Genomic DNA, 25974 nt, shown 5'->3' on the forward strand with positions numbered 1-25974 from the left:
GAATTAGAAACCTAGATAACAGAGATAATTCTTAGCAATCGGCCTAAAATAAAATTTTATATATATATATATATATATATATATATATATATATATATATATATATATATATATATATTCACTCTCATTGCTAAGAATTATCTGTTATCCAGTTCAGTTCACCTCATGTAGCGCTTTCCCATGCCATCAGTATGATTTTGGTTCCTAAAATGTTTATAAATGTTACATCTGCAGTAATGTCAAACAATATTGACAACGAAAAAAAAATTATACTTCAAGTGATTCTAATATGCATGTTAGAAAAACTTCTTGTTGCATGCTACCTTAATGTGATGGAAAATTGTCCATCATTCCATTTTTCATGAAAAGCATGTTTGGGTGCCATTTATTATCACAACACACCTGGTTTTATTAGTGTCTTTTTAAGACCAACGTTGTATTTGATTGCTACATGCTGCGATGTGTATACCACGTATAACGGAATCTGATTGATTCTACCATCCATTACCTGAGGAAAAGGACGTCAAAGTCAGGCTAGAAAAGGTATAACGCAGAGCCGTCTACACATGACTGTTAACTGTGATTATCGTCTGCATTAGAGATCACGCTGATATATAAACAGTCCTCAGTTTAATATGGGCTCTATATTGCTGTCTCATACAATCGGAGTAGGTGCCGCACAGACGAATCTGTACTCGGATACGTTTTCTCTGCATTGGCAGGAAGGTAAATTTTATGAGTTTTTTTTTATGAAGACGGGTATACTCTTTATAGTCGTTATTCTTTATTAAATACGTTAACCTTTATTTGATATATAAAATTAATTGAACTGCATGCTTTAAACACTACAGCAGTGATTTAGTGTTGTTGGTGGGACGATAGGCATATGAGAGAGAGAGAGAGAGAGAGAGAGAGAGAATATAAATATATACCATGAAGTTACATATCCGAGAAACACTGTTTTCATATGGTGAATTATAATAGGTGAAGCTCGATGGGGGCCAAGTCAGGAAAGATCGTGCGATTGAAACCGCGGACTATCGAAGAACTCAGGAACCATGTAGGTGTTAACTTCACCACTGAAGAGATACATGAATGGTACGAGGACTTCAAGGCACGCCTAAAACCCGGCCAGACTGAGCTAAGTAAGGAACAGTTCATACAAGTCTACGATTCTCTCTTTCTTGGGGAAGCTTCCGAGTTTGCTGAACACGTGTTCCGGACATTCGATGCGAATGGAAACGGCATGGTCGATTTCAAGGAATTCATCCTCGGACTTTGCATATCGGGAAGTACTGACTTCGAAACCAAGATGAAATGGGCCTTTAAAATGTATGACATTAACGGAGATGGGTTCATTACAAAGGATGAAATGCAGCAAATCATCAAGGTAAATCATTAATGTCTAATTTCATTACTTTTCACAATGTATTCTAGTGCTAGAAAAAAAGCTAAGTAGTCTAAGAAACCTTCATTAAGAATTAGCATCCTATACAGTGACAGTCTTGATGAATGTTGTCAAGTCCTATAGTGAGAATGTCTCGAGATTAATCATAAATTTGACATATTATATTATATGTACATTAGAATGTTTTTAAATTACAAGTCTGACAGCATTCATTCTTTTGAAAAGAAACATTTTCAATTCGTCTAATTCCTGGGTATATTACCCCCATAATATCTTTCTGCCTTCTTTTGCAGAATTTTCTTGCGTGGCAGCTGTTCGTTTATTGTTCTCTCTGCCTTTTATTGTTCTCTTTGCCTGTGTGATTGTTTGCTCCTTTTGTCTCTACTTTTATTCTTAATGTTCGTCCCTTACATAATGAATTTAGAAACACCCCTCGTGTTACAAGTGTACGCACTCCGAGTAACTGAAACATTATTTTTCTTTTTTGTTTAACACACACGACACATGCCGGAATTACAATGTAATTATCAAAAACCATAACAAAACACCTTTTCTTTGTTTAACACATACGACACATGCTGCAGTTACAGTGCAATAACAATAACACTAACAATTTACCTTGCCTTTGTTTAACACGTACGACACATGATGCAATTACAGTGCAATGACAACGATACTAGCAATTTACCTTGCCTTTGTTTAACACGTACGACACATGATGCAATTACAGTGCAATGACAACGATACTAGCAGTTTACCTTGCCTTTGTGACAATTAATCAGCAAATGACAAATAATATTCAAACTCATCTACTAACTTTTTACAATTCATAATTTCTTATATTATAATTTTGTTGACTAGGACTAATAGAAGTCTGAGAATTGTTTAAAAAAAAATAACCGGCATACAAAAAAACCTTCCGCCAATTTTGGAAGAAGTGGTGTAAAATTCCGATATTTCTTGAGATTGCCCATTTTTGATTGAAGTTTATGAATGTCACGTGCTTATAATCATGTGTAAATTCTTAATTTTGATTTAGAATATTTATTTATCCAAATATTAGAGTAAGAATGAATAATTATATCTTAGTAATTAGAAATCTATCTAGACAGTCATTCCGGATTTCTATGAAAGAAATCATGTTATCTGTCTGGTGTATATTAATAACTCTATAACTAATCCTATATACCTTGATTTCTTTCATTGTAATCCAGAATGACTGTATAGATAGATGAGAATTAATTACATGCTCGTCATGTCTGCTACACACGAGTGCATATGACACCGACTCAGCTGCATCACTTCTTGTGATGTATGTTTGGTCGTGATGGAATATGGACTGGTGTGTGCAGACAAGGCAATGGGTGCCGTTTATCCGCGGACCTGGGTTCTAGAGTACGAATAACAATTCTCTAGCCTGTATGATAGTATCATTTATATTATACAACTTGATGAAAAATCCTATTCAGTATGATAACGTTTATAGAAGGTCTTGCTTGATTATATATATATTCATGTTGCTGGTATCAGAACAAGACGTATCTTATTACGGACACATTTGTTACGTATCAACGGACAGTAAAAAAAAATCTCTGGATCTTTAATAATCTGAACGATCAGTTGGAATATAATTGAATAATAAAAGCTACAATATTTAGCATTAGTATTCTATAATGTTATAATTAAGTTACACTACTTAGCATTACTATTTTATACTGCTATAATTTATTGACGTGTCAGTCGGGTCAAAATAAAATTTGAGAGGGAATGTCTTAGAGCATGACTTCGAGTGAGTCTCCAAGTAAAAGTCTACACTACTACAGGAATAAGTGGATGTTAAATCAGAATTAACGCATACAAACTGCATAATTGGGTCAGAATGGATAATGTTTTTATGCATCAAATAACTATCATACATGGTGTCGGATTCCTACGTGTAGGTCTGACGGACACAAATATTAGGTCATGTTCTGTTGTCCAATCAAATCACAACTTTCAATTTCTGAAAGTGACGCACGTCATTCGGAACATACAATTACTAATGACAAGCCTCTCTTGCAATGCTATATCTAAACTGCCACTAAAACTAAGTGGAATGGAAATTCCAAAGGTCACCGGAACATAACCTTTTATAGGTGTATGTCAGATCTACAATTATGACTGTGGAGATCTGATTTTAATACCTACTGGCCAGCAGTCATACACGAGTTTGAAGCATACTAAATGTTTGCGGCTTTCGGCGACTATGTCAGTGGAACTTAATTGTTTTTTCCTCCCACTCACTCGCATTATACTTAGAAACTGATGTCATCTTTAAATACCAGATAAAAACTTAATAACCCCCATTCGCTGAATTTAAAAAAAAGAAGAAATACTAATTGAGTCCTGCAAATATTACAGTAATTGGAAAACACTTTTCATGTTTACATCTTCGATGAATATTAAATAGCTGATTTGTTGAATGCGAAAACAAGTACAGCATTTATGGCGCGACAAAGTGTATCCTGGCATTATACCTATGTATGTCATGTGATATTTAAACTTGAATCCAGGATTGTTGATGTTCCCTTAACCAGCTTGTGCCAGACGATGCGGTTATCAAACTCACAATAACTACCACACGGTTCGAATGCAAATATATAAATATATGCTCTAGGAGTGAATGTCTGGCTTTAATAAGCAAAAATGGCTATCAAATATTTTAAGAAAAGCATCTTTAAAAACCAACAGGTCTTGTTTTGTCTTAAATGTTCCTAGAGAAAGGAAAATTCGGGTACTTAAACCTCGATATGAGTTTATTTGTAGCAAAATGCATATGTAGAACAGGGACAGGGTGCAAATACTAAATATGGACTTTTCTAAGGCATTTGACTTTGACTGAAACCCTGGCAAGGGTCTGCACAGCTTCCGGTTATCGACAGACGTTGATGAGAACATCGTATAGCGAAGATCTTACTCTAGAATTCTTGTGGAAATACACAATACAACCGACTGAAACGCTCAGACTTGTGCTGGTACTCGGCCTAAATTTTCAAACCAACTTGTCTACAGGTTAATTATGTAGATTAGTGCCTAGCAAAGAGCATACGAAGCAGGAAACATACTAATAAGCACGATGCATCATGGGACAAAAGTACGGTGCTTCCGCACTAAAGTGGATGATGCCAGTTATTTGTGGTCTCACTAGCACTGAAAGGGTGACACCGTGTCAGCTACCGATCCGAATGCGGCTTACAAAATTATACCGTTTGGTCGATTGGCAAGCCAGTGTTCTTAATACATACAATGATCAAATAAAAACACATTTGTAATATTGTTATAAATGCTTTGGACCGAGCACATAAACTCGGTGTAAGTAATACAAGTCTTTTCTCCTGCACGAAAATCTTGTAAAATTGTCAGAAAGTAACATTCACAGGTAAAACAGCAAGGAAATGAATTGCCCGCTTTCTGCCAATACATCCCGTCAAATTTTATAAATATTTTACATTTATAGCCTATGCACAAATACTAGTGATGATCCCTATGTTATTAATGGCGCAGTTTGGGATAGCAGAGGGGAAGAAAAACAAATGAGCAATACCTATCGGTAACAATCAACTGCACGAATCTTTGCTGCTGGTGAAACTATCTAATATCTTCCCCACCCCACCCCACCCATGAAGTGGTCTCTAACATGATGATGACATTCTGCAAAAAGTATGCTCCAAGTTTTGGTAAAAACATGTATTCTATTGAAATCAACAGTTTAAAATTCGCGCGCGCGTGTGTGTATGTTTTTCTGATTTTAAAATTCGCTCAGCTACTAAGCTGGGACACATATTCCATCCTCTACCTTCTCATCACATGCCCCTTCTCTCTCTCTCTCTCTCTCTCTCTCTCTCTCACTCTCTCTCTCGTGTTTTCACATGGTAAATTAATTGTAAGTGCATGATTCCGGAAGGAGCTCCCGTGTGCATGGTACACCCGTTTCACATAAACATTTGCATAATTTGTGGTTTGATTAGACTAGTAAATTAAGAAATGGTCTCCATGACGTAGAATACAAACTATGGCCCATCTCGTTTCTGCACTTCTTTCTGTCTGCTATAAATTCAGCTCACTGCACCTTGTTAAGAAGTATCTTAACCGCTAACATTTAGTCAGATTTTTGATGATACCACTAATGAGCTCCCTTCATCGTTGCTTGCAATCCGAATGAGACTCATTATATATATATATATATATATATATATATATATATATATATATATATATATATCATCCTGTAGGAACTTGATGACCGTTGTCTGCAAGTCATGAAATACAGTCTGAATTCCTCTCGTATAGAAACGTTCAGAACCAGATTGCACATAAATGCTAGTAATACTTGCCACACAAAAAGGACACAGTTTTACGAAACATTTCTATGGAGATAGTTACTTCCATTCAAGAAGCATCGCTGTTATATGAATGTATGTCACACCCATCCGTAGATCGACTTTCCTCTTAAGGAAACATACATATGATTCAGTAATTGTATTAACCTTGAGACGAAGCGGAATAGATACATCATATCAAGCTCAGACCGCTCGCAGATCCCTCTTTCATCTTTTTATGGTCTTTTTTAATATTTGTTTAAACCAAAATTAGAAAGGCCAGAAAAAGTTCTACAGAAAATATCAATCTAAAAGATAAATAGGTATATAATTTTCCCGAGGTAACACAACGAAGAATCAGTTTTAAAGTATACACTCAATACAGATAATATCCGACAAACTAGTTCCGTACAGATATCACTATAAATAATATCCGACTAGCTAGTTCCGTACAGATATCACTATAAATAATATCCGACTAGCTAGTTCCGTACAGATATCAATATAAATAATATCCGACATGCTAGTTCTGTACAGTTATCAAAACAAATAATATCCGACAAGCTAGTTCATTAGTTATCAATACAGATAATATCCGACAAGCTACTTCCGTACAGTTATCAATACAAGTACTATCAGACACGCTAATTCCTTATAATCATCGAGTACATTTTCTGCTCACGTGGGAATAAATGAGTTTATATTTTTGGTCCAAATACAAACAGTTTTCCTTAAAGGCACAACGCTGCGCATCGCTTTTAAATGCTTTGCACGAATTGTACAGTCAGTGTCCATATAAAATTGAAAACGTGAGATGTATGGAAAACTGGGTTTTGTTTTACAAGACGATAAGAGTGGGAAATGTAGGACATGTAGTTCAGATGGTTTCAGATTGTCTTGTAACTAATATAATAACACGAAAAGGGCGGACATATCAGTAACTAATATCATAGGGAGGGAGACTGTAACTACTGTCGCAGAAGTAAAATGGGTGGCAGAATTTGGATCTAATGTCATACTATACTACGAAAAGAAAGAAGGAAGAAGTCTGTGCAATTAAATAACTAATGTCATAACACAAAAATTGGGGGTATGCGATTTTGTACCATATACAATAGAGTACAATTATGGAAGAGAGACGGCGTTTTCTAATGTCACTTGTATCATACAGGCCTTGGGAGCTGACTGTGTAATACATACCACAAGAAAGGCTCAGGTTACAGCCTTGTGGACTGGCAATGTAATATGTTCCACACAGCAGACTCACGTTACTGCCTGGATGCGTACCAAACAATAGTCACATTACAATGAAAGAAAAAAGTAATTCAGTACGTGTTAGCCCTGAATTCGAGAAATGTAGCCATCGATGCTGTACATCTGAGATAACCTGGAATACTTATTATGAAACTCTGTCTCTCTTTTATTTGTTTTCAGGATGAAAAGTTAAGATTAAGTCTTGATATTGTATAACTGTTATTAAGTGGCTAGTTTGAAATAATGGTTGACGTTTATAACGAGGGAACGAGAAGAGAAGAGTCTTTTGATTAGCTTTTCGTTTGTTTGCTAATTTACTTACGCGTTTTTCATGTCAGTCAGAGTAGAACCTTCGTACGGAAGGTGCAGGCCTACCTAACACTGTTTGTTGCCGTTTGAGTGCTCATCTGTAGGCATGCGCCTAAAACATTAGGCTCAATTAGGTGTAGGCCTACCTAAGACTGTTTGTTGCGGTTTGAGCCTACCTAAAGCTGTTTGTTGCGGTTTAAGTGATCATCAGTATGCATACACCTAAAACATTAGGCACAATTAGATGTAGGCCTACCTAAAACTGTTTGTTGCGGTATGAGTGCTCATCAGTATGCATACACCTAAAACATTAGCAGCTATTTGATTGTTCATCAGTTTATTGTAGCTACAGACGTACATGACAGAACAATATACGGAAAGCCACGCTTCTTTTCGTCCTTCCGTCAGCAATACCCTGAACAGACACTTAATATTAGCACCCCTATACCAAAGTACCCTAATTAATATAAAAAGACTATACATGACCATGTATAACTATTTGTTAAGCAGTCGGTAAAAAAAACCCCACATTTTCGTTCAGTATTCCTTATTTCGGTACCTTGAATGACTTGCAGATCACATGTACTCAGACCACATATAATTTTCCTATGTAGTTCCTACATTTGTCTGTCAGTACTGGACTTCCCAGTTTGTCCAAATCCTGATCACTCATATGTAAATCAAACATTTCTTCAAGGATGAACACACAGTGAAGTTCTTATCATAGGATGACCTGTAAGGTTTTAAGAGGCTGACCTGTAAACAAAACAACGTGCTATGCGTTGTAGATTTCATTTCCGTGCATGAATAAATGCAAAAGTATTCAAAGTATTCCCTGTGCAATGTCGTCCAAAAACAATGAACACAATCTCACCATAAGGCTCGTATTCTAAAAAGAAAATAATTTCCTTTAAATCGACAGCACGAACACATAAATACAGGCCAAGGACCACCACGACAAAAGAAATGAACCATACTAGAAAAACAGATTGGGATTAAGTTCGTGAGTACTGGCAAAAAGATGCAACAAGTCATCGTGAGACATATGATGTAATGGATATATGATACAGAGACCATTCATCCCCAAACTATGTGCATTTTCCAGGTCTTTTTATCAGAGCATGTAGCAGACCAAATAACCAATTTGATAGTCTTGCTATCATGACATTTTAGGCAATGTGGGGGGTGGTAAGATTTAATTTTTTACGCACCAATTTGTACATTCAAGTACTTCAGTGGCATGGTGCTAAATTAAACGATATTACCATGCATAAGGTAATTCGTGGTGAAAAATACATTTTGGATATTTCAAGTGCATACAACCATTTATGCGACTGACAGATCGCTTAGACTGATCATGTATCATCAACTCATTGTGAAATTCTAAACCACCAAAGTTTTCAGCAAGGATTGGACGTTAAACATGTACTTATTTTGACCCATTGTACAAATATATTTCAAATGATATGTTTGAACATTTTGGGTTTCTTTTAAGAGTATTAATTAACACCTTTCAGGTAGAATGGTTCATTGGGGCGCGATGCCAGTTTATGCGAGAATAACACACTCTGACTAAGTACGAAAGCGAAATATATATATTGTACGCTGATTTATGAGGGGATTAACATTTGGGGATGTTTCAAGCACGTGCAGCCAGTTATATTCCTGAGAGATCAACTATATATACTGTTAGATCTTATACAATATAATGAATTTGAAATCCTGCTGTCAACCATTCTAAACATTATAGATATTTGCCCATGTGTGACCAGTAACCATGTTAAAATCAATTGTACAAAGTTAACTCACGTGTTCTTTTGGGAACATAACTGTCTAATCTTTAAAGTGGCAATTAACAATTATTTCTAGCAATTAATGAGTCTTAAAGTAGAATGATTCATTATAAAATGATATAAGCTTGTGCTTCAATGAAGCACTCTATCACTCAATGTCTAAAATTACTAAAACAAAAGAGATGCATTTCATGTCAGACTTACTTCATTTTACTGTCTGTCTAAATATACGTTAATATGACCGGAGGAATGTACATTTTATCCCTTTGAACTATATTTCTTATCGCATTTTTCATCCTCTGATAGTTTGAAATGGACATTAATAAACCATTCGAGTAGGCTGTGCTACAGAGTCTCCAGTCCCCATCGTCTAATTAAATGCCATACTCCATCGTCTCATTAAGTACCATACTCCATCGTCTCATTATGTACCATACTCCATCGTCTCAATAAGTACCATACTCCATCGTGTCATTAAGTACATTACTCCATCGTCTCATTAAGTACAACAATCCATCGTCTCATTAAGTACCACACTCCATCGTCTCATTATGTACCATACTCCATCGAATCATTATGTACCATACTCCATGGTCTCATTAAGTACCATACTCCATCGTCTCATTAAGTACCATAATCCATCGTCTCATTAAGTACCACAATCCATCGTCTCATTAAGTACCGTACTCCATCGTCTCATTAAGTACCATACTCCATCGTCTCATTAAGTACCAGACTCCGTCGTGTTATTAAGTACCACAATCCATCGTCTCATTATGTACCATACTCCATCGTCTCATTAAGTACCATACTCCATCGTCTCATTAAGTACCACAATCCATCGTCTCATTAAGAACCACAATCCATCGTCTCATTAAGTACCATACTCCATCGTCTCATTATGTACCATACTCCATCGAATCATTATGTACCACACTCCATGGTCTCACTACGTACCATACTCCATCGTCTCATTAAGTACCATACTCCATCGTCTCATTAAGTACCACAATCCATCGTCTCATTAAGCACCGTACTCCATCGTCTCATTAAGTGCCATACTCCATCGTCTCATTAAGTACCACAATCCATCGTCTCATTAAGTACCATACTCCATCGTCTCATTAAGTACCAGACTCCGTCGTGTTATTAAGTACCATACTCCATCGTCTCAATATATACCATATTCCATCGTCTCATTAAGTACCATACTCCATCGTCTCATTAAGTACCACAATCCATCGTCTCATTAAGTACCACAATCCATCGTCTCATTAAGTACCATACTCCATTGTCTCATTAAGTACCATACTCCATCGTCTCATTAAGTACCATAATCCATCGTCTCATTAAGTACCACAATCCATCGTCTCATTAAGTACCGTACTCCATCGTCTCATTAAGTACCATACTCCATCGTCTCATTAAGTACCACAATCCATCGTCTCATTAAGTACCATACTCCATCGCCTCATTAAGTACCAGACTCCGTCGTGTTATTAAGTACCATACTCCATCGTCACATTATGTACCATACTCCATCGTCTCATTAAGTACCATACTCCATCGTCTCATTAAGTACCACAATCCATCGTCTCATTAAGTACCATACTCCATCGTCTCATTAAGTACCATTCTCCATTGTTTCATTAAGTACCATACTCCATCGTCTCGTTATGTACCATAGTCCATGGTCTCATTATGTACCGTACTCCATCGTCTCAATAAGTACCATACTCCATCGTCTCATTAAGTACCACAATCCATCGTCTCATTAAGTACCACAATCCATCGTCTCATTAAGTAACATACTCCATCGTCTCATTAAGTACCATACTCCATCGTCTCATTAAGTACCATTCTCCATTGTTTCATTAAGTACCATACTCCATCGTCTCGTTATGTACCATAGTCCATGGTCTCATTATGTACCGTACTCCATCGTCTCATTAAGTACCATACTCCATCGTCTCATTAAGTACCATACTCCGTCGTGTTCTTAATTACCATACTCCATCGTCTCATCAAGTACCATACTCCATCATCTCATTAAGTGCCATACTCCATCGTCTCATTATGTACCATACTCCATGGTCTCATTAAGTACCGTACTCCATCGTCTCATTATGCACCATACTCCATCGTCTCATTAAGTACCATAATCCATCGTCTCATTAAGTACCACAATCCATCCTCTCATTAAGTACCATACTCCATCGTCTTATTAAGTACCATACTCCATCGTCTCATTAAGTACAACAATCCATCGTCTCATTAACTACCATACTCCATCGTCTCATTAAGTACCAGACTCCGTCTTGTTATTAAGTACCATACTCCATCGTCTCATTAAGTACCATACTCCATCGTCTCATTAAGTACCACAATCCATCGTCTCATCAAGTACCACAATCCATCGTCTCATTAAGTACCATACTCCATCGTCTCATTAAGTACCATACTCCATTGTCTCATTAAGTACCATACTCCATGGTCTCGTTATGTACCATAGTCCATGGTCTCATTATGTACCGTACTCCATCGTCTCAATAAGTACCATACTCCATCGTCTCATTAAGTACCACAATCCATCGTCTCATTAAGTACCACAATCCATCATCTCATTAAGAACCATACTCCATGGTCTCATTAAGTACCACAATCCATCGTCTCATTAGGTACCATACTCCATCGTCTCATTAAGTACCATACTCGGTCGTATTCTTAAGTACCATACTCCATCATCTCATCAAGTACCATACTCCATCGTCTCATTACGTACCATACTCCATCGTCTGATTATGTACCATACTCCATGGTCTCATTAAGTACCGTACTCCATCGTCTCATTATGTACCATACTCCATCGTCTCATTAAGTACCACAATCCATCGTCTCATTAAGTACCATACTCCATCGTCTCATTAAGTACCACAATCCATCGTCTCATTAAGTACCATACTCCATCGTCTCATTAAGTACCATACTCCATCGTCTCATTAAGTACCATACTCCATCGTCTCATTAAGTACCACAATCCATCGTCTCATTAAGTACCATACTCCATCGTCTCATTAAGTACCACAATCCATCGTCTCATTAAGTACCATACTCATTCGTCTCATTAAGTACCACAATCCATCGTCTCATTAAGTACCATACTTCGTCGTGTTATTAAGTACCATACTCCATCGTCTCATTAAGTACCATAATCCATCATCTCATTAAGTACCATACTCATTCGTCTCATTAAGTACCACAATCCATCGTCTCATTAAGTACCATACTCCATCGTCTCATTAAGTACCATACTCCATCGTCTCATTAAGTACTATACTCCGTCGTGTTATTAAGTACCATACTCCATCGTCTCATTAAGTACCATACTCCATCGTCTCATTAAGTACCATACTCCATCGTCTCATTAAGTACCATACTCCATCGTCTCATTAAGTACCACAATCCATCGTCACATTAAGTACCACAATCCATCGTCTCATTAAGTACCATACTCCATCGTCTTATTAAGTACCACACTCCATCGTCTCATTAAGTACCATACTCATTCGTCTCATTAAGTACCACAATCCATCGTCTCATTAAGTACCATACTCCGTCGTGTTATTTAGTACCATACTCCATCGTTTCATTAAGTACCATACTCCATCATCTCTTTAAGTACCATACTCATTCGTCTCATTAAGTACCACAATCCATCGTCTCATTAATACCATACTCCGTCGTGTTATTAAGTACCATACTCCATCGTCTCATTAAGTACCATGCTCCATCGTCTCATTAAGTACTATACTCTGTCGTGTTATTAAGTACCACGCTCCATCGTCTCATTAAGTGCCATACTCCATCGTCTCATTAAGTACCATACTCCATCGTCTCATTAAGTACTACACTCCCTCGTGTTATTAAGTACCAGCTCCATCGTCTCATTAAGTACCGTACTCCATCGTCTCATTATGTACCATACTCCATCGTCTCATTAAGTACCATACTCCATCGTCTCATTATCTACCATACTCCATGGTCTCATTATGTACCGTACTCCATCGTCTCATTAAGTACCATACTCCATCGTCTCATTAAGTACCACACTCCATCGTCTCATTAAGTACCATGCTCATTCATCTCATTAAGTACCACAGTCCATCGTCTCATTAAGTACCATACTCGGTCGTGTTATTAAGTACCATACTCGATCGTTTCATTATGTACCATACTCTATCGTCTCATTATGTACCGTGCTCCATCGTTTCATTAAGTACCATACTCCATCGTCTCATTAAGTACCACAATCCATCGTCTCATTAAGTACCACACTCCATGGTCTCATTAAGTACCATGCTCTATCGTCTCATTAAGTACCACACTCCATCGTCTCATTAAGTACCATACTCCATCATCTCATTAAGTACCACATTCCATGGTCTCATTAAATACCGTAAAACAATGTTGATAAACAGTTTATGAGAGCTATAGAAGGATATATTTATTACGTATTGATCACCCCAACATAAACATATATGTTAACTGCTTGGATCCATAATACATATATAAATGACATGAAGACAAAATGTCAACTAAAAAGATGTTTCATATGTTTTAAAAATGGGCGTCGTTCTGACTCTCAACGATATTTTCTATGGCAGAATTTGAAAATGTTCTTTGACAGAATTTGAAACGTATCCCGATTTTAACTTTTACGGTGCGGCAATACATAGAAAGACTATAAATACGAATATATTGGCAAACATTTAAAAAAGTGTAAATTTTACTTTTTTAATTTAATGTTGAAAAATAATGTTACAATTTGTATTTTTAATTGTATAGTTTAGTTGTAATGTAAGTATACATAAAGTGTCAAAGTTTCATGTCTCTATCGCACTTAATATAAATGTGTGTCTCTAATTCAAATTTTTAAGTTAAAAACAGTGTCAGGCCTCAGATGACAATTCATTTTCATATATGCATTCCATACATTTGTTGACAGTACTGAATTTTCCATTGTGTACAAATCCAAATAAGCCATACGTTAATCTAAAATATCTGTATAGATAAACCCATGGTAAAGTTATTGTCCTAATAATCCATCAATATCTACTAGAAGCTTACAGACCTAACCGAACTGGATCAAATCAACTCAATTTGAAAATAATCTATGGAAAATAATATCAATTTGTATATAGTATAAACCATTTAAAAAGCAGAGGGAAATCTATTTAAGTGAATCTTGATATGTGCTTTCTTGACTTATTGTAATTTCTTTTATTTTTTTTTATTTTATATATATATATATATATATATATATATATATATATATATATATATATATATATATATATATATATATATATATCAGTCTGACAAATTATTAAATAAAACAGTTAATGCCGAGTACATATAGGTTTTATATAAGTGAATATTAAAATGCTTCATATGTCTTGTGTTTTGATTATTAAGCCACTTTTGATATAAAAAAATAAATAAATGCTAAAAATGAAGCATTGATTTAATCAATTGATAAATAAACGAGTCGGATGAAAAATAGACACACACACACACACACACACACACACACACATATATATATATATATATATATATATATATATATATATATATATATATATATATATATATATATATATATATATATATATATATATATATATATATATATATATGTATGTATGTATGCATGCATGCATGCATGTCTCCTCCGTATTACAATAAGTGCATTCAATCAACAACATACACAAAGAAGATACAAATTCACAGATTTAAGTAAGCTCAGAGCACACATTTTTTTTAAAATAAAAAGAATAACATAACACAATTTATGTCAACCTGGTCTAAAATCAAATGTGTTTTATAGACCTGTTCCACATGAAATCAACAGTTATGATAGACAAGAATCGGATACACATATGCTGATACACAAGAGATGGATATAGATACCATGATAAGCAAAGAGGGATATGTATACCTTGATACACACGAAATGGATATGTATACTTTGATACACCAGAGATGGATATGTATACTTTGATACACCAGAGATGGATATGTATACTTTGATACACAAAAGATGGATATATATACTTTGATACACCAGAGACAGATTTGTATACTTTGATACACAAGAGACGGATATGTATACTTTGATAGACAAGAGATGGATATATATACTTTGATACACCAGAGACAGATTTGTATACTTTGATACACCAGAGATGGATATGTATACTTTGATACACAAGAGATGGATATGTATACTTTGATACACAAAAGATGGATATATATACTTTGATACACCAGAGACAGATTTGTATACTTTGATACACAAGAGACGGATATGTATACTTTGATAGACAAGAGATGGATATATATACTTTGATACACCAGAGACAGATTTGTATACTTTGATACACCAGAGACAGATTTGTATACTTTGATACACAAGAGACGGATATGTATACTTTGATAGACAAAAGATGGATATATATACTTTGATACACCAGAGACAGATTTGTATACTTTGATACACAAGAGATGGATATGTATACTTTGATACACAAGAGATGAATATGTATACTTTGATACACAAGAGATGGATATGTATACTTTAATACACCAGAGATTGATTTGTATACTTTGATACACAAGAGATGAATATGTATGCTTTGATACACAAGAGATGGATATGTATACTTTGATACACCAGAGACAGATTTGTATACTTTGATACACAAGAGATGGATATGTATACTTTGATACACCAGAGATGGATATGTATACTTTGATACACAAGAGATGGATATGTATACTTTGATACACCAGAGACAGATTTGTATACTTTGATACACAAGAGATGGATATGTATACTTTGATACACCAGAGATGGATATGTATACTTTGATACACAAGAGATGGATATGTATACTTTGATACACCAGAGATGGATATGTATACTTTGATACACAAGAGATGGATATGTATACTTTGGTACACCAGAGATGGATATGTATACTTTGATACACAAGAGATGGATATGTATACTTTGGTACACCAGAGATGGATATGAATACTTTGATACACAAGAGATGGATATGTATACTTTGATACACCAGAGACAGATTTGTATACTTTGATACACCAAAGATGGATATGTATACTTTGATACACAAGAGATGGATATGTATACTTTGGTACACCAGAGATGGATATGTATACTTTAATACACCAGAGACAGATTTGTATACTTTGATACACAAGAGATGGATATGTATACTTTGGTACACCAGAGATGGATATGTATACTTTGATACACAAGAGATGGATATGTATACTTTAAAACGCACGACATTGATATGTAGACTTTGATACACAAGAGATGGATATGTATACTTTGATACACCAGAGACAGATTTGTATACTTTGATACACAAGAGATGGATATGTATACTTTGATACACCAGAGACAGATTTGTATACTTTGATACACAAGAGATGGACATGTATACTTTGATACACCAGAGATGGATATGTATACTTTGATACACAAGAGATGGATATGTATACTTTGATACACCAGAGATGGATATGTATACTTTGATACACCAGAGATGGATATGTATACTTTAATACACCAGAGACAGATTTGTATACTTTGATACACAAGAGATGGATATGTATACTTTGGTACACCAGAGATGGATATGTATACTTTGATACACAAGAGATGGATATGTATACTTTGATACACCAGAGATGGATATGTATACTTTGATACACCAGAGACAGATTTGTATACTTTGATACACCAGAGATGGATATGTATACTTTAATACACCAGACAGATTTGTATACTTTGATACACAAGAGATGAATATGTATGCTTTGATATACAAGAGATGGATATGTATACTTTGATACACCAGACACAGATTTGTATACTCTGATACACAAGAGACGGATATGTATACTTTGGTACACCAGAGATGGATATGTATGCTTTAATACACCAGAGACAGATATGTATACTTTGATACACAAGAGATGAATATGTATGCTTTGATATACAAGAGATGGATCTGTATACTTTGATACACCAGAGACAGATTTGTATACTTTGATACACCAAAGATGGATATGTATACTTTGATACACAAGAGATGGATATGTATACTTTGGTACACCAGAGATGGATATGTATACTTTAATACACCAGAGACAGATTTGTATACTTTGATACACAAGAGATGGATATGTATACTTTGATACACAAGAGATGGATATGTATACTTTAAAACGCACGACATTGATATGTAGACTTTGATACACAAGAGATGGATATGTATACTTTGATACACCAGAGATGGATATGTATACTTTAAAACGCACGACATTGATATGTAGACTTTGATACACAAGAGATGGATATGTATACTTTGATACACCAGAGACAGATTTGTATACTTTGATACACAAGAGATGGATATGTATACTTTGATACACCAGAGACAGATTTGTATACTTTGATACACAAGAGATGGATATGTATACTTTGATACACCAGAGATGGATATGTATACTTTGATACACAAGAGATGGATATGTATACTTTGATACACCAGAGATGGATATGTATACTTTAATACACCAGAGACAGATTTGTATACTTTGATACACAAGAGATGGATATGTATACTTTGGTACACCAGAGATGGATATGTATACTTTGATACACAAGAGATGGATATGTATACTTTGATACACCAGAGATGGATATGTATACTTTGATACACCAGAGACAGATTTGTATACTTTGATACACTAGAGATGGATATGTATACTTTAATACACCAGAGACAGATTTGTATACTTTGATACACAAGAGATGAATATGTATGCTTTGATATACAAGAGATGGATATGTATACTTTGATACACCAGAGACAGATTTGTATACTCTGATACACAAGAGACGGATATGTATACTTTGGTACACCAGAGATGGATATGTATACTTTAATACACCAGAGACAGATTTGTATACTTTGATACACAAGAGATGAATATGTATGCTTTGATATACAAGAGATGGATATGTATACTTTGATACACCAGAGACAGATTTGTATACTTTGATACACAAGAGATGGATATGTATACTTTGATACACAAGAGATGGATATGTATACTTTGGTACACCAGAGATGGATATGTATACTTTAATACACAAGAGATGGATATGTATACTTTGATACACCAGAGACAGATTTGTATACTTTGATACACCAGAGACAGATTTGTATACTTTGATACACAAGAGATGGATATGTATACTTTGATACACAAGAGATGGATATGTATACTTTGATACACCAGAGATGGATATGTATACTTTGATACGCCAGAGATGGATATGTATACTTTGATACACAAGAGATGGATATGTATACTTTGATACACAAGAGATGGATATGTATACTTTGATACACAAGAGATGGATATGTATACTTTGATACACAAGAGATGGATATGTATACTTTGATACACAAGAGATGGATATGTATACTTTGATACACAAGAGATGGATATGTATACTTTGATACACCAGAGACAGATTTGTATACTTTGATACACCAGAGACAGATTTGTATACTTTGATACACAAGAGATGGATATGTATACTTTGATACACAAGAGATGGATATGTATACTTTGATACACCAGAGACAGATTTGTATACTTTGATACACCAAAGATGGATATGTATACTTTGATACACAAGAGATGGATATGTATACTTTGATACACCAGAGACAGATATGTATACTTTGGTACACCAGAGATGGATATGTATACTTTGATACACCAGAGATGGATATGTATACTTTGATACACAAGATATGGATATTTATACTTTGATACACAAGAGATGGATATGTATAATTTGATACACCAGAGACAGATTTGTATACTTTGATACACAAGAGATGGATATGTATGCTTTGATATACAAGAGATGGATATGTATACTTTGATACACCAGAGACAGATTTGTATACTTTGATACACCAAAGATGGATATGTATACTTTGATACACAAGAGATGGATATGTATACTTTGGTACACCAGAGATGGATATGTATACTTTAATACACCAGAGACAGATTTGTATACTTTGATACACAAGAGATGGATATGTATACTTTGATACACCAGAGATGGATATGTATACTTTAAAACGCACGACATTGATATGTAGACTTTGATACACAAGAGATGGATATGTATACTTTGATACACCAGAGACAGATTTGTATACTTTGATACACAAGAGATGGATATGTATACTTTGATACACCAGAGACAGATTTGTATACTTTGATACACAAGAGATGGATATGTATACTTTGATACACCAGAGATGGATATGTATACTTTGATACACAAGAGATGGATATGTATACTTTGATACACCAGAGATGGATATGTATACTTTAATACACCAGAGACAGATTTGTATACTTTGATACACAAGAGATGGATATGTATACTTTGGTACACCAGAGATGGATATGTATACTTTGATACACAAGAGATGGATATGTATACTTTGATACACCAGAGATTGATATGTATACTTTGATACACCAGAGACAGATTTGTATACTTTGATACACCAGAGATGGATATGTATACTTTAATACACCAGAGACAGATTTGTATACTTTGATACACAAGAGATGAATATGTATGCTTTGATATACAAGAGATGGATATGTATACTTTGATACACCAGAGACAGATTTGTATACTCTGATACACAAGAGACGGATATGTATACTTTGGTACACCAGAGATGGATATGTATACTTTAATACACCAGAGACAGATTTGTATACTTTGATACACAAGAGATGAATATGTATGCTTTGATATACAAGAGATGGATATGTATACTTTGATACACCAGAGACAGATTTGTATACTTTGATACACAAGAGATGGATATGTATACTTTGATACACAAGAGATGGATATGTATACTTTGATACACAAGAGATGGATATGTATACTTTGATACACCAGAGACAGATTTGTATACTTTGATACACCAGAGACAGATTTGTATACTTTGATACACAAGAGATGGATATGTATACTTTGATACACAAGAGATGGATATGTATACTTTGATACACCAGAGACAGATTTGTATACTTTGATACACCAAAGATGGATATGTATACTTTGATACACAAGAGATGGATATGTATACTTTAATACACCAGAGACAGATTTGTATACTTTGATACACAAGAGATGGATATGTATACTTTGATACACAAGAGATGGATATGTATACTTTGATACACAAGAGATGGATATGTATACTTTGATACACAAGAGACGGATATGTATACTTTGATACGCCAGAGATGGATATGTATACTTTGATACACAAGAGATGGATATGTATACTTTGGTACACCAGAGATGGATATGTATACTTTAATACACAAGAGATGGATATGTATACTTTGATACACCAGAGACAGATTTGTATACTTTGATACACCAGAGACAGATTTGTATACTTTGATACACAAGAGATGGATATGTATACTTTGATACACAAGAGATGGATATGTATACTTTGATACACCAGAGACGGATATGTATACTTTGATACGCCAGAGATGGATATGTATACTTTGATACACAAGAGATGGATATGTATACTTTGATACACAAGAGATGGATATGTATACTTTGATACACAAGAGATGGATATGTATACTTTGATACACAAGAGATGGATATGTATACTTTGATACACAAGAGATGGATATGTATACTTTGATACACAAGAGATGGATATGTATACTTTGATACACCAGAGACAGATTTGTATACTTTGATACACCAGAGACAGATTTGTATACTTTGATACACAAGAGATGGATATGTATACTTTGATACACAAGAGATGGATATGTATACTTTGATACACCAGAGACAGATTAGTATACTTTGATACACCAAAGATGGATATGTATACTTTGATACACAAGAGATGGATATGTATACTTTGATACACCAGAGACAGATATGTATACTTTGGTACACCAGAGATGGATATGTATACTTTGATACACCAGAGATGGATATGTATACTTTGATACACAAGATATGGATATTTATACTTTGATACACAAGAGATGGATATGTATAATTTGATACACCAGAGACAGATTTGTATACTTTGATACACAAGAGATGGATATGTATACTTTGATAGACAAGAGATGGATATATATACTTTGATACACAAGAGATGGATATGTATACTTTAAAACGCACGACATTGATATGTAGACTTTGATACACAAGAGATGGATATGTATACTTTGATACGTAAGACCTGGATATGTATACTTCAATACACCAAATATGGATATGTCTATTGTGATACACAAAAGACAGATATGCATAGTTTGATACACAAAAGATGGATATGTATATATTCTGATACACAAGATGTGGATATAGATACGTTGATACACAAGAGATGTATGTACATACGTTAATACACAAGAAATGGATATAGGTACTTTGATACACCATATATGGATATTCATACGCATATACACGAGAGATGGATATGCACACTTGATACACACGAGATGGATATACATACGTTGATACATAAGAGAAACAAATACATACATTGATGCACAAGACGTAAATACCTACTTTATACACAATATATACAAATGCATACATTGATACACAAGAGATACAAATACATACTTTGATACACAAGAGATACAAATACATAATGTGATCATTCCTGATAAGAACTTAATAATGAGAGAGAAAAAGAGTTGGGTTCGATCTCTTCAAGAGTAAATGGACAAAACTAATCACGGGCTTCAATATATATTTAGAATTAATATCGATACATATACAGTAAGATCATATGGATTTGGCTGCTTATTTACGTGTACGCTTCGCTCTGATGGCCTAGTGGTTAGAGCGTCCGCCTCGGATGCGGGAGGGCGAGGGTTCGTACCCCGGTTAAGTCGTACCAACGAATTCAATAAATGGTACTAACAGCTGCCTCACAAGTCGCTCAGAATTAAGAGCTTAGTATTAAGACTAGTCGGCCTGGTGTCAGGAAAATGTGACTGGGTAGAACATCATGCTACACGTCTGCGACATGATGCCCCAGTACTAGACATCACTATAAACTGCCACACTGTAGACATCGTAGAGATGTGACTGAAAATTATTAAAGCTACGTTAAAAATCCAAATCTCTCTCTCTCTCTCTCTCTCTCTCACACACACACACACACACACACACACACACACGTGCACTCTATGCCATTCCTTGAACTTGCGCAGATTGGGAAATGTTAAGCCAAGAAAATCGACTTTATCATCTCCAAGTTAATAAATGTCACAGACTTTTCATATCCAACTTCTTCAAAACCTCTTGTCTTCTGGCACTGGCGAGGGGTTGCTTCTTAAGGTAGAAAATTACCCGAATAATCTTTGGGAAGAGCTTCTAGTGATGCGTGTTGTGTATGTTTAATTTATACTATGTACTTGCCTTTTGTCATGTTGGGGGTTGTGCTTACCCGATTTTTATAATGTTTTGTGTTTCTTTTATATAAAAAAAATACTTAATAAAAATTAAGTTCAAGGGCTAACCTTATTTACGAGCTTAGAATATTCTGGAGCGAACTTGTTCACAAGTTGATAGAAATTTCTATTAGAAATGAAACACAAGTTGAGAATTTCATGGCATTCTGGTGTGTGTTAACTCTGGTGACAGTTTGTATAAAAATAGAGGTTTTGTGAATAAGACTTCATTCCTGTTGTAAGATCAGTCTGTGGAATCATTTTCAGTTGTGTTCAGATATAATCTGAGAAGAGTCATTTATTTAAATGATTCATTATAATTACATAGTGCTCGTTGGCCTTTTGGAATAAAACACTACTTTCGGATTATTGAAAAATCTAGACTATGACATTGTGGTACATAATGGCATTCAAGGTATTTAAAATTCATTTTGAAAGGACATCTAAGATTATTTTGGAATTTAATTCATAAAACTGCATGTGTCTTTTGAATTTTTACACTCTATTCATGAGAAAAAAATAGTTTGTTTAAATTTGCTCAACGTTTTTGGTTTTGCTTTCTTCTTGTTAGTTTAAGACCAGAAGCAGAGGGGGTGAACAGACCACTTGATTGGACGTCATTTTTGGGAAAATAAGACTTCCTACGAAAATGTAAACAATAAGGTCAATAACGTCAAACCAAAGCCTCTAACCGACCGAGAGTTTCTCTAATTAGGTTTAAAAAAATTGTTACTTTATTGATGTCGTTAGTGGGTTTTTTTTAAAGTATGCGCGCGTTTTTACCCACCGTGACGCTTCATTGAGGTCGCACCCCCTCTTCTGCTGTAATTAAATCAGTCTCTCATTCAAAGATTTTATCAAGGCCTATACGATATCGTGATCGAGGATCATGTAAATGTATTGTTATATATCCGTGCGGGGATGATTGTGCTCGCGAAAGGAAATTTTTTAATTTAATTATATCCATGTCGCCGCTACACCAAGTCTGATGAATATTTCGCAGAGTATGTTTATCAACTCCATTAAATACAACTAAAATATTACAGTTGTCTCTAATCACTTTGGGTATTTGTGTATATCGTTGAGTAACATAAATCACGTCTATGTTTTTGTGTCTTCCTCTGGAAAATATTCTGGCCGGATTTGACTGTTTTTCCAGCATAACGTCGTCGTATACTACTAAATTATTAATAAATCCATCATTGTCATCAACAGATGGCGCTTCATCAATATAAGTAAGAAATTCAATAATATCATTGCCATCTTCATTTAACAATTTTACATTTTCATTAAAATCTTTAAGTACTTCGTAGCATCGTTAGTCATCAACTGACGGAGCTACTAAAAACAACTTATCCCATTTGATCCATATCATTATCAAAGTAAGTAGCAATTGTGTTTTACCAGACCCAGATGGACCTTTGATGATTGCTCTGATAGAATTTGTTTACGCTGGACGATGTTTGACTGGTTCTTGCTTTCTTGTCGCTGAGAAATCAATTACATCCGTATACTCTTACATGTATATATAAGAATATGAATCTATATTGTGTTCGATGCAGAACATCCGCCCCCACAAGTGGATTAACAACTACGATAACAAACAATAAAAAGCATGCGGTTACAGGCACGTGTTAAAATCTGGTACAAAAAATACAAATTTATCTCTCTAACTGAGTTAGGGACACAGTCAGGACACAAAGTGTCAGGCGGTGATATTTCCGCTTCGCTAGGAAAATTATCAGGAACTCCATGGGCCAAATACCCAGGAGAAAAACATCTTCCAGGATATAATTATTGTGGTCCTGGTACCCGACTTGATATCCGACTTGATAAACAAGACCAACCAAGACCCGGAGAGTATCCAATAAACGCTATTGATCAAGCATATCATACTCATGATATAGCTTATAAAATAAAGATCTTCAGCAACGACATATTGCAGATGTGAAATTAATTCATGCATTAAATTCTATTTTAAACAAAATCTTTCAGAGAATCGTTAGCTATTTGGCTGGTAAGATCTGCGATCAAAAGAAAATTATTATTAGGAAATGGAATTTCCCGAGCCAGTAATTAAATAACCGATTATAAACATAATGGAATCGATTTATTATAGCCCAAGCGATATTGGAAGGGTAGAGCAGCGATTAGTAAACTCGCTGATGCAGCAAATGTTAAACGTTCTGCCGCCGCAAATTGGTTAGCACGACAGGCAATATGGCAAATGTATCTACCACCGTCTAAACGAATTCAGCATGCACATTTTGATGTCAGCGTTCCAAATTAAGTTCATCGGGTGGATATATTATTTTTACCACACGATACTGTCAAAATTGGAAGACGTCAATTAGCATACAAATACACGCTGACTGTTGTTGACGTTGCAAGTAGGTATAAAGAGGACGAGCCGTTATCGGCTAAAACAGCAACTGAAGTTGCTTCTGCGTTTGAACGAATTTATCGGTGAGGATCTGGACTACAAGGTGCTACAGGTTGATCCTGGCAAAGAATTTTAAGGTGCAGTATCGTCGTTGATGAAGCAACATAATGTCACAATTCGACGAGGACACACTGCAATTCATCGTGATCAGGCAATTGTTGAACGATTTAATCGAACTCTTGCTGAGTGGTTATTTGGATATCAATGCGCAAATGAAATAATTCAGAAAAATATAAGATCTCGCGAATGGCTTACAAGATAACCAAGTGTAATAGCTGCCTTAAATAATGAAATTGCTCAAAGAACTGCGTTGAAACCTATTAGCGCGATCACAAAAAACAAATACCAATACAACGACATGAATTTTCAAAACAGTCAGTATTAGGTAATGTTACTGTGAGATATTTATATTAACCCGGTGACCTTGAAGGTGGTAAAAAAGAGCGACTGATCCTATCTGGAGTACTACAAGACATACAATTTCTAGCGGGGTTAATTCTACGAGTAAACCAGCAATCTACAGACTAGATTCAACTGCTCCTCAACGTGGATTTTAAGAGTTGGTAATAGTGGCACCTGTCTAAACAAAAATGTCATGCGACGTTCTCGTTCATGTGTGTGTGTGTGTGTGTGTGTGTGTGTGTGTGTTTCATAATATGTCTCTGGATTTAATTATAGAGGGTTAGTTTCCTTGAGAAAATCAATTGCATCTGAAAAATCACCTTTTACACA

At 35.1% G+C, this 25974-nt stretch overlaps 1 protein-coding gene across 1 annotated transcript in view; it reads left to right on the forward strand.

Moving 5' to 3' along the window:
- The first annotated feature begins 577 nt into the window (after positions 1–577).
- LOC149798580 (neurocalcin-delta-like) overlaps positions 578–25974 on the forward strand; it is a 36903-nt gene continuing 11506 nt past the window's right edge. The window contains exons 1-2 of the mRNA XM_089957391.1: positions 578–726; positions 985–1390. Of these exons, the coding sequence (XP_089813517.1) occupies positions 995–1390 (396 nt within the window). The 5' untranslated portion in view covers positions 578–726; positions 985–994. The remainder of the gene's footprint in view (positions 727–984; positions 1391–25974) is intronic.

This window comes from Sinohyriopsis cumingii, chromosome 5 (genome assembly GCF_028554795.1).
Source record: "Sinohyriopsis cumingii isolate HCF-2022 chromosome 5, ASM2855479v2, whole genome shotgun sequence".
Lineage (NCBI taxonomy): Eukaryota > Metazoa > Mollusca > Bivalvia > Unionida > Unionidae > Sinohyriopsis > Sinohyriopsis cumingii.